Genomic DNA, 12,486 nt, shown 5'->3' with positions numbered 1-12,486 from the left:
TGTCCATCCCTTTATGACTCCAGTGTCCCCATCTTCTAATGGCTCCTTCCAGCAGGATAATGCACCATGTCACAAAGCTCAAGTCATCTCAAACTGGTTTCTAGAACATGACAATGAGTTCACTGCACTCCAATAGCCTCCACAATCTCCAGATCTCAATCCAATAGAGCGCCATTGGGATGTGGTGGAACGGGAAATTTGCATCATGGATGTGCAGCTGAAAAAATGTGCAGCAACTGCTTGATGCTATCATGTCAATATGGACCAAAATCTCTGAGGAATATTTCCAACACCTTGTTGATTCTATGCCATGAAGAATGAAGGCGGTTCTGAAGGCAAAAGGGGGTTCAACCCGCTACTAGCAAGATGTACGTAATAAGGTGGCCAGAGAGTGTATATTACATTTTAAGTGATCATCAATTCCAGGATGAAATTATTTTGTACATCCCCTAAATCCAAAGAAAAGTTATGTACTCTACCTTATGTCTGTAAAAACGATGTTGCTTTTCATAAGGTTTTCCTTTATAGAACTGATTCATATCATGCAGTGCTTTTGCCATGGCTTCTACTGTATAATAAATGTGAGGAGGGGTTCCTTGATACACAAAATTAAATAAATTTGGATACCGGAATTTAAGGACAATGTTACCAAAGGTTGCTGAACATAATATGGATTTATTTCTATTTTCTTTGTTTGCAGACATGCACCTTGCAAGTGATAAAAGATTTAGAGAATCTGTTACATTGTTTAAGTTTTTCATCTTATCGGCTTCATCAAAAAAATTTTCTTTACCAGGAAAGATTATTGGATATAGTTCCACAGCCAGGCTACCATTAAATACAATCATTGGAGTATATATTGAAGGGCTGGGAGACCACAGAGGAGGAAAAATAAATGTTTTATTATAGAAAGCGTCCTGATACATAAAAAGTACAGGCTCGCTTAGATAAGATCCACAAACTACAACAACTGTAGCATTGGATTTCATAACCAAAGTAATGATATTTTGAATTGTATAGTCCACACTGATTTTATCACGCTGCTTATAAGGTCCTATAGATATTTTAAACTCAACACAAATGCCATTACTATTCAGGAACTTTGTTAACATGTCCCCAACTGTGTCTCCCTCATCATCTTTTGATGCCAATATTCCAACCCACGTCCAGCCGAACTGTTTCAACAAATTAACTATAGCCATATATTGAACGTGGTCATTTTGAAGTGTCCTGAAGACATGAGGATAAAGGAATCTATTGGTTAGAGAATGGTCTGTAGCTCCATAACTGATCTGAAAAATAAAAAAAGTCATTATTTTCAGTGTTTATAGCCAATATATTAGAAATATTTCCAAAGGCCCAAAAGTTCCAAAAAGCCATATCAAAGCTAGGTATATTATAGTTGGATGCTGATGTTTATAGAGATAAAAATCTATATTTGTGCAATCTATAATATTGGCTTCAAGAGATAGATCTTTCAGATTTATATGGATGTGGCAGCAAAGCATTGTATGACCTAGCAAAGCAAGTCATGATGGAAGAACATCTGGACTTTCGGGTCAAGATATACAGTATAAATGTTGATACAGCAGTAATACTACCACTGCTAAATGTGACAGTGTCCTGCTCAGGCTCCTGGCAGAGCTATAACAACCAGTGACTCATTCACACCATTACATTCAGATGCCAGCCTTTGTAAACAGGGGAAGGGGATAGTGTAAAAAACAGCATGAGGTCCACTTCAAAATTCATACTAGTCCTTTTAGGTCTGGAATTAGGTTTCTGTGGGTACCTCTTGAAGAAAAAAACCCTGTAGTTTCCCCCTAAAATTGAGGTATGGATATTGTTTTTTAACCACTTAAGGGCCACCCTATAGCTGTTTTCCTGCTGCAGGGTGGTCACGTACAATATATACAATGGGGCAAAAAAGTATTTAGTCAGCCACTAATTGTGCAAGTTCTCCCACTTACAAATATGAGAGAGGCCTGTAATTGGCATCATAGGTAGACCTCAACTATGAGAGACAAAATGAGAAAAAAAATCCAGACAATCACATTGGCTGATTTGGAAAGAATTTATTTGCAAATTATGGGGGAAAATAAGTATTTGGTCAATATCAAAAGCTTGTCTCAATACTTTGTTATATATCCTTTGTTGGCAATGACAGAGGTCAAACGTTTCCTGTAAGTCTTCACAAGGTTGGCACACACTGTTGCTGGTATGTTGGCCCATTCCTCCATGCAGATCTCCTCTAGAGCAGTGATGTTTTGGGACTGTCGCTGGGAAACACGGACTTTCAACTCCCTCCAAAGGTTTTCTATGGGGTTGAGATCTGGAGACTGGCTAGGCCACTCCAGGACCATGAAATGCTTCTTACGAAGCCACTCCTTCGTTGCCCGGGTGGTATGTTTGGGATCATTGTCATGTTGGAAGACCCAGCCACGTTTCATCTTCAATGCCCTTGCTGATGGAAGGAGGTTTGCACTCAAAATCTCACGATACATGGCCCCATTCATTCTGTCCTGTACATGGATCAGTCGTCCTGGTCCCTTTGCGGAGAAACAGCCCCAAAGCATGATGTTGCCACCCCCATGCTTCACAGTAGGTATGGTGTTCTTTGGATGCAACTCAGCATTCTCTCTCCTCCAAAGACGACGAGTTGTGTTTCTACCAAACAGTTCTATTTTGGTTTCATCTGACCATATGACATTCTCCCAATCCTCTTCTGGATCATCCAAATGGTCTCTAACAAACTTCAGACGGGCCAGGACATGTACTGGCTTAAGTAGGGGGACACGTCTGGCACTGCAGGATCTGAGTCCCTGGCGGCATAGTGTGTTACTGATGGTAGCCTTTGTTACGTTGGTCCCAGCTCTCTGCAGGTCATTCACTAGGTCCCCCCCGTGTGGCCTGGGATTTTTGCTTTTCTTGTGATCATTTTGACCCCACGGGGTGAGATCTTGCGTGGAGCCCCAGATCGAGGGAGATTATAACTGGTCTTGTATGTCTTCCATTTTCTAATTATTGCTCCCACAGTTGATTTGTTCACACCAAGCTGCTTGCCTATTGCAGATTCAGTCTTCCCAGCCTGGTGCAGGTCTACAATTTTGTTTCTGGTGTCCTTCGACAGCTCTTTGGTCTTCACCATAGTGGAGTTTGGAGTGTGACTGTTTGAGGTTGTGGACAGGTGTCTTTTATACTGATAACAAGTTCAAACAGGTGCCATTGATACAGGTAATGAGTGCAGGACAGAGGAACCTCTTAAAGAAGAAGGTACAGGTCTGAGAGAGCCAGAAATCTTGCTTGTTTGTAGGTGACCAAATACTTATTTTCCCCCATAATTGGCAAATAAATTATTTCCAAATCAGCCAATGTGATTGTCTGGATTTTTTTTCTCATTTTGTCTCTCATAGTTGAGGTCTCCCTATGATGCCAATTACAGGCCTCTCTCATCTTTTTAACTAGTTGCCGACCGCAGATAGCCGAATGACGGCTTCACTGCGGCCGGCCAGTTCTGGGGGGACGTCATATGACGTCCCCCCAGAACGCGCTCTCCTGCGCGCCCCAGGGGGCGCGCACCCGGCGATCTCCGTGATTGCTGTGTCCTACGGACACAGCTGATCACGTGATGTGTTAAAAGGCCGATCCCAGCGGCCTTTTACCACGTGATCAGCGGTGTCCAATGACACGCTGATCACAGGGAAATGCAAGTGCCGGTTCTCGGCTGCACTTTCCTCACGCTGTCAGATCGTGAGGAAAGTACTGCCGAGAACCGGCAGTTGTCACAGCGGGGATCGGCACCGATCATCAGGACACTGATGATCAGTGCCCTGATGATCGGTGCCCAGCAGTGCCACCCACCTGTGCCCAGCAGTGCGCCCACTAGCTCCGCCCACCTGTGCCCAGCAGATCACCCACCTGTGCCCAGCAGTGCACCCACCTGTGCCACTCTGCAGTGTCACACACCTGTGCCCAGAAGTGCCACCCACCTGTGCCCACCCACCTGTGCCCACCAGTGCCACCCACCTGTGCCCACCCACCTGTGCCCACCCACCAGTGCTGCCCACCAGTGCCATCCACCAGTGCAGCCCAGCAGTGCTGCTAGTCAGTGCCACCAGTCAGTGCCCAGGGGTTGTGCCAGTCAGTGCCGCCAGTCAGTGCCCAGCAGTGATGCCAGTCAGTGCCGTCTATCAGTACCCATCATCAGTGTCACCTATCAGTGCCGCCTATCAGTGCTGCATATTAGTGCCTCCTATCCGCGACACCTCATTAGTGCTGTCTATCAGTGCCGCCTATCCGTGCCACCTCATTAGTACTGCCTATCAGTGCCCTTTAGTGCTGCCTATCAGTGCCCATCAGTGCCGCCTATCAGTGCCCATCAGTGCTGCCTCATCAACGCACATCAGTGAAGGAGAAAAAATACCTGTTTGAAAAATTTTATAATAGAAACAAAGAAAAAAAATTGTTTTTCAAATTTTTTGCACTTTTTTTATTTATAGCGCAAAAAGTAAAGCGCCCAGTGGCAATTAAATACCACCAAAAGAAAGCTCTATTTGTGAGAAAAAAATGATCAAAATTTCATATGGGTACAATGTTGCATGACCGCGCAATTGTCAATCAAAGTGCGGCAGCGCTGAAAGCTGAAAATTGGCCTGGTAAGGAAGGGGGTATAAGTGCCCGGTAGGCGAGTGGTTAAGTGGGAGAACTTGCACAATTGGTGGCTGACTAAATACTTTTTTGTCCCACTGTATATATATATATATATATATATATATACACAGTGTATCCAGAAAGTATTCACAGCTCTTAACTTTTGCCACATTTTGTTGTTACAGCCTTATTCCATAATAGATTAAATTCATTTTTTTCCTCAATATTCTACAAACAATACCTCATAATGACAACATGAAAAAAGTTTGTTTTGAAATCTTTGCAATTTATTAAAAATAAAAAATGAAAAAAAAAACTGCATGTACATAAGTATTCAGTCTTTGCCATGACACTCAAAATTGAGCTCTTGTGCATCCTGTTCCCACTGATCATCCTTGAGATGTTTCAAGGATGAAAACTTGATTGGAGTCCACCTGTGGGAAATTCAGTTGATTGGACATGATTAGGAAAGGCATAAGCCTGTCTATAAAAGGTCCCACAGTTAGCAGTACATGTCAGAACACAAACCATGCCATGAAGTCCAAGGAATTATCCGTAGACCTCTGAGACAGGATTGTATCAAGGCACAGATCTGGGGAAGGGTATAGAAAATTTTCTGCAGCATTGAAGGTCCCAATGAGCACAGTCACAATCCGTACATTGAAGAAGTTTGGAACCACCAGGAATCTTCCTAAAGTTGGCTGTCCAGTCATTCAGTGGTCAATCAAACTTTAATATAGTGGATACAGAGAAAGTATTAGAGGCATCAAGTACATCATCAACAATAGCATAAACCACTAGCTAAGAACAGACCTGAAGCCTGGGTTCACACTTGTGTGGTGCAGCGTGCCACATGTGATTCGCACAGGAACCGCACCGCATTACTGTGCAAATCACATGCAAATTCTGTTTGAGCCATACATTTGAGCCATACATTTAGTATGGCTCAAATCGCACCACATTCACACCAAAAAGGTGCAGGACCCTTTTTTTAGTCCGCACTAAAATCACACCCAAGTTCAGACATCGGTAAATTGAGAGGCTTCTGACCAAGCTGCTAATTCCAGTTTGAAGGTGCCCCTAGAGAGGACAGACTTCACCTGCATACACCAAATCAATGCAAGAGAAAGTATTATAGGATGCCAAGTTGCAAGTGTACGTTCTCCTGGAAGGATCCCTCCATCTTCAGAAATCGGTAAAGTGAGAGGCTTCTGACCAAGCTGCTAATTTCAGTTTGAAGATGCCCACAGGGACATTTTGTCCATCCAAGGGTCAGGAGCCACAATGAAGTCACCCAGGATCAAAATACTAATAGTGGAGTAGGCAACTAAATGAGCCACTATGGTATATATACGACCTAACAAATGATATAGGAGGAAGTTACAATCCAACCAATACCACCTCCAAAGAGTCTATAACCGCATGAATTTTAACATAGTTAGCATCCGAGTCCAACTCCAAAGCCAATAACTGAAAGAAAATGGAATTATGTATTGGAGACTCAACTCTCTGGAATAGTTGGTGTATTTGAAATGATAGTGATGTCCTATCCATGTTTTTTTTAGAAGAACCCCCCATCAAATGCATTTACTGGAAGATACATATGTGAGGGTGATACTCTTTTAAAAATTGAAATACCAGATAACTCCTAATGTGGAAGTTAAGCACTGTTGTGTTCCAAGAGACTATAGTACAGGTATACATCTAAGAGTATAGGGCAATATTAGCCAACAGGAGCTCTCGGATACCCAACCATAGGACATCAAAATAACATACACAAAGCAACAGAGAAGATACTCATAAGGACACCAGAGTACACTCAATATGCTGCAAAATAACAGATACAACAACAAAACTAAAAACTAATCCCCCACCCCTCACCCCACCTCATACCTAAAACAAATCATGGCAGTAATACCAATAAGTGGGCACAATGTGTAAAAGGCATCTAGTGCAAAAAGAGCAACACCAGAATAAGTAGAAAAATACTTATGAACTCAATCCCGGAGTGTGGGTGCGGTCTCCCAGCCAAAGGCTGAGGGCATATTCTTAAGCATTTACCAACACAAAAAGAACAATGTTCCATATAAAGAAGATTGCAGGATCAACAAGGATAGTCATTATAGAAATAAAAGTAACACAGTGAGTCTCAGAGGACTAGAATAGGCCCTAGGATGACCAACAGCTTGACATGGCCCCTGAAATGTCACTTCAAACACGCTCCAGAGCTGTAGAGACATAAGGAGCCCAGTTGAAGAAGCAAGGAGAATCAACACCATCAAAGGATCACATGCCAAAAGATTCTCAGTACCAGGAACATCCTTAGCAGGGAATCCAAACTGTGTAAAAGAAGGAAAAAGGTGGACAACTATCAATGCTGCAAAAGGCAAGCCGATGCTGGCCAAAAAAGAAAATCAATTAAATGAAAAAGGAAAATAAAAAATTATTAAATAAGGAATATTATATAGCCATGAAAAGATCAACCCAATAGAAACCGAATAATAATATGTAGGAGTGACAGGTGTGTGCGAAATTGTCACAGCCTTTACTTTCCTTCCCCTCTACTTGGCTCGATGTCTGGCTTGCCTTTCCTGTACCTTCTAGGGGAGGGGTTTTGAGACCCTATATATGACATCCTCTCAAGAAACAGCAGTTATTAAGTTTTTAACTGATGTTCTGGTAAGCTGTAAACCATTATCATATACTTTGTTCAGATAATTTGTTAATTATAATATTATTTGTACAGTTAAAAAATTATTTTCAACTTTTTAGACAAACCCACGGGGTCCCTGATGAAGCAGCTCTGAACTGCAAAAATCGTCCGCATTTATCAGCGGGACATAAAATTAGCCATGTATTGGTATGGTTTTAAGAAAGTTGATGTGTAATTACAAGTATACATTTGTTTATGGTGGTTATGTACTTTTCTACCAATTATTTTAATGGAATTTAATAAACATATTGTTATTTCTAACTGTTGTGACTTAAGTACAGTGCCTTTAAAGTCCCTAAGCATTGTAGGTAATTTTTCTTACTTTTCTGTCCTCTTTCTCCCTGAAATGTGGCAAACTTGATTTTCACTCCTACACATTATTTGTCAGGCCCCGGACTAGAACCTGGGACTGCAGAGTTTGGCAGTAACTCTTCCCACTGAGCTACCTGAGATGCTGAACAGCACTTTCTGTTTGCCAGATTATTGTGCCTTCTCCAGCCAATATCTCGCTCTTGTCTCTCCTGCTGCTGTCCGTACTTTACTGACCTTTGGCTTGTTCCTTGACTCCACTTCCACATGATCCCAAACTGTAACCATCTGTGACCAACCTTTGGCTTGTTTACTGGCTATGCTGCTGTTTGATCCCCATTTGCTATATCTGCTACTGGACCCTGGCTTGTTCACCTCCTGGTGAGGCGATCCTGAGGACCACAACCTGGTACTAACATTCAGCAAAACCCATCTCCACCATCAGGAGCTCTGGTGAATACTGGTTAGTGCTTTGACCTCACACCTCAGGTGAACCTGTGTCATTTGCCAGGGTGACCTGTTTGTATACCATCTGCTGGTTGGTGGGAGCTTTTCTGCTGCTATAGCCAGGGCTGTGGATAAGAGGGTACCACCAGTTCTCCTGTATGGGGTCCAGCCCAGCAGGGGAGCCCAGGCAGCAGGATTAAATCAGATGTGGGCAGAGAGGGTGGCTTCTTCTCCTCTTCCTCCAGCTGGCTTTCAGCTGCAACAGAGAGAGCCATACAGCGGGTCAGTTCCAGTAATTGCCCCCACCACACCCATCACCCTCCCTGTGCACCATACGTATCCCTCTGTGTGCCCCCACCCCTCAGTGCTTCCGGCTCCCCTCCTCTCCATTCCACCGGCATCTGCAAGCACACAATAGGATCCTTCAGGATGGAGAGTGGGGAAAGGGTCTGCTAATTATGTCACATTTACCATGCCTTTCCTTTCCTGAATGAACACAATGAGGGATCTGTAACAATTACTCACTGTGTTCATTCATAACTGAAGCTTTTTTTTTTTTTTTTTTTTTTTTTAGTAGAGGTGCCCTGCCAGGTTTTCTGTATGGGGCCTCGTGGTTTCTAACAGCAGCCCTGGCTATAGCTACTGGCCTCCGAGTCTGACACCTGACTGTGACATTATTATTCAGTTTATATTTCTATTTCTATTGCAATGTGTTTGCGACCTGCATTTGAGATTCATTAAATTAACATTGATACGCGCTGTAGACTGCATCTGCAGTGCATTTTGAACTCAGTGCGGGAAATGCAAATGGAACGGTTTCCCACACCACATTTTGGTGTGAACTGGTTTCTTAGAAGCACAGTTGGCCAAACAGCGATAAAGGAATGATTTGAAAGACTCCTTCCACTATAATAAAAGGAGGAATAATTTTTTGGGATGTGTAATGGATGAAGACATGCAGATACCTTGTGTTCTCAAAAGACTTTCCGGTACTCTCTTTTTTGCGCTAGTTCAGTAGAGGCTTTTTTGGTTGTTTTTGGTCTACCCCACCATCATCTGTAGAATTATACTTTTTTGCTGCTCCCCAAACCCTGCTTGACAGAAGCCTTTGATCCCATTCACTGCACTGATGATGGCCAACAAGCCTGGAACAGCAGAATGCAGTTTAAAGTAAATGTTTCTAGCAGGTTTAGATGTACAGTTGGCCAAATGGACATAAAGAAATTATTTCCATGGCTCTACCCACTATACTAAGGTGAAATAAATCCCTTTTTTTTAGAATTTGTGGTAGTTTAGAAGTTGTGAGATACAGTATGTTAATGCCTCCTGCTATATGAAAAGGCCTACCTACAGGCTGGTGCTGGAGAGGGAAACTTCCACTGTGTCACTCTTTAAGGAGGGACAGCCTGAGCATCAGGGAAGGAACCAGTGCAATGGAAGGCCTGAAGGCAGCCACCAACCCATTAAGCTATCAGGAAGGACAGTGTGAGTAACCTTACAACCCCTGGGCCGTATAGGGGAGATGGCAGTCAGATGGGAAACCCAACTAGCTCCTCATCTGGGACTTTCTATTCCACAGCAGCAGTTTCTGGATCCCCTTGCCCAGGGAATATCCTCAGTACAGTCAGTTGAAGAGGAGGATTCATCAGGGTTCTGAGGAGGTACACTAGGAGGGCTAGAGAGCCCTCCAAGAAAATAATTTGTTGTCCATAGACTTGGACATAGTTTAAGGACCTGCAGTTTGCAGTTTCTTAGGCATCTAATGCATCCCTCAACCCCATCCAAGTTCAATATCCCCTAATAAAACTTCAAAAAACAAGACTAAGGACTAGTTACTGTCTCCTGTGTGCAAGTCTGAAGAAAGGAAGTGCATGTTGCCTGGCTATGCAGAACTATAGGGTGACCCAAAATTCAGCGGCCCCCTGAGGGGATAGTGCTACAGTAGTCTAACTCCTCTGTAATCAGTGGAGCAGGAATTGATCGTTCAGACCTGCTCAGTGTCTTACAAGCTGCTGCTCTTATTACTTCCCCCTATATTCTAGAGGAGTGTAGACTTATAGTGGGAGGAAGAACAGAGTAAGCAGTCTTTATTATTTATAAGAATCTAGCCAATCCCTGGGGAGGTGTGCCTAGTAGGTGGATGGAGAGCCCATAAATAGCCTGAGGTCCAGTCCTGGCTGAGGAATCCTCTGTGCAGGGGCTCTGCTCTGCCCCTGGGGCAGGATTATTGGAGGTGCCATCTAGAAGACATAGAGGTCCCAGCTGCAGCCTTAGCTTGGGAGGCCTATTTGCTAAGTCTAGTCTTGGAGTTGGTTCAGGTCTGGAGAAGCACACTGGAGAGTGCCAGGAGGAAGTTGGGGGGAAAAGTGTCCAGCTGTCTTATGGTAGTGCGAGTCTGTCTCCCCCACTGAAGAGTTCCTAGTGGATATCAGAAGGAGGCAACATACAGTATAATCATGTGCTGGAGAGTCAGTGACAGTGTATGGCTTTTGGGCTTTTGATATTAACCACCTGTCAGCATTAGAGATTCTGTGGGACATTTGGTGCAGATCAGCAAGATAGAGAAGAGTCCTCGAAGTATTCAGTTTACCAGATTTGGGGTATTCCATGCTCCCCTTACCCCATCGAAGTTCACTGTTACAATAAAACCATAAAAAGACACTCCTACACTGTTCATTCAAGCCAGTGAAAGAGGGGGAAAAAATGTTGTGAGTGGGGGAGGAATCAAGTTCACCAGCGGCTCCTTAGGGAGTGCACTACATGCATAAGCCATTGATTTAAATAATGTCAATTAATTCCACTCTTCTGCTCATGAAACCTACCTGGTCACAGGAATTTGCAGTCCCTGTTACCATGCCATCACACCAGTAACATGTGTCAAAAAGTATTAACATAGGTAGACTATGAGGAATTCAATACAATAAGGAATTATTAAATCACATTAAATTCAGCGGAGTTGTATGCAATCCCTATTTTGTTCATTGTAGTTTTACTTCATTGGAATGTTCTGATTTGTGGGTTTAGTATTATCTTGAAGAGAGGTAAAAAAGATTTAGCACCTACTTGTGTATATCCATAGATCCCCAGTATTTGCGCCATTGGAATAGTTGTCACTGAAAAATGATCTCCTATAAAACCCACCAATCTGTCTTCTCCAGAACATGAGTAATTAGGAACTGTCTTCTGTGGCCCAGATAACATGCTTAGAATATTCCTCACTGCCATACTAGTGTATAAACATGAATCTGTTACATGAAATCCCAGTGTAATATTGGGTAATATTTCTGGATTCTTGTTAATGTTGTTTATGGCAAAATTTAAAGCAAGAACATTCAAAAATAACTTTGGATCCCTTCTGTAGTGGAAAAATATTTGTTAGGTAATGGTAAAATGTATTTTCCTATTTTTTTAACTATTTTTTAGGCAACATTACAAAAGGTGTTACATACAATGTACATGATGCATAGGAGATGCCTATACTGTCATATTGTTATTGGTTATCCACATAGCAGGAAGCACTAAACATAAGAAAAAGTATTATTTTGATTCGTGAATTTTCTTGGCATTAAAATCTCTATAACCTTAGGTATTTATGTAAACTATTGTATGGAACCATCATGTTGCATCTTATATGTCTTAAAGCGGTAGTAAACCACAGGAAAGAAAAAAAAATTCCCTGCAAAGTAATGTCATGATGTGCTAGTATGCATCACACAGTATGTAAAACCTACCTCAAAATGAAGCCCTCCAGCGGTGAGCTGTTCCATCTTCATCCGTCTTCCTTCCAGGTCCGCGAGCTCTGGCAGCCTGACAGGCCGGGCCACGATGACGTCACTCCCGCACATGTGCGCAGGAGTCCCGGGCCATGGCGCATAGCTCTGAAGGAAGGGCATGGATGAACAGGATAAACAGCAGTGGAGAAGGCTGGGGGAAGGGGATGATAGGAACTGGCACCTAAAAGGTGGGGGTTGGCAGTGCAGGGACCTGTTTGTGGTCTACCTGTCACCTGCCCATGGGACCGTGATCGATAGGTTGCCAACCCCTGGTTTAGATAAAGGAAAAAGGGGGACTTGCAGGATCAACGAGGTATTTGACATAAAATGAGGCAATAAAAGGAATGCAGACTATAATGTGATATACAGTTAGGTTCATATATATTTGGACATAGGCACAATTTTAGTTTTTTTCAGGTATTTACCAAAACATATTCAATCTATATTTATATAATGGATATGGGCTGAAAGTGCACACTCTCGGGTTTAATTTGAGGGTATGTACATCCAAATTGTAGGGAGGGTTTAGAAATTACAGCGCTTAAGAGTAGCCACCCCCCTATTTCAGGGGACCAAAAGTAATTGGACAGTTGA

At 42.9% G+C, this 12,486-nt stretch overlaps 1 protein-coding gene across 1 annotated transcript in view; it reads right to left on the bottom strand.

Moving 5' to 3' along the window:
• Nucleotides 1–11,964, bottom strand: part of LOC149449831 (vomeronasal type-2 receptor 26-like) — a 62,422-nt gene extending 50,458 nt beyond the window's left edge. The window contains exon 1 of the mRNA XM_089692725.1: nucleotides 11,851–11,964. Coding sequence (XP_089548851.1) covers nucleotides 11,851–11,964 — 114 coding nt within the window. The remainder of the gene's footprint in view (nucleotides 1–11,850) is intronic.
• Between the last annotated feature and the right edge of the window lie 522 nt (nucleotides 11,965–12,486).

This window comes from Staurois parvus, unplaced genomic scaffold (assembly GCF_062004578.1).
Source record: "Staurois parvus isolate SC_StPar_1 unplaced genomic scaffold, SC_StPar_1.0 ptg000602l, whole genome shotgun sequence".
NCBI classification, from domain to species: domain Eukaryota; kingdom Metazoa; phylum Chordata; class Amphibia; order Anura; family Ranidae; genus Staurois; species Staurois parvus.
Note: the sequence above shows the minus strand (reverse complement) of the source record. Positions and strands in the feature narration are given on the sequence as shown.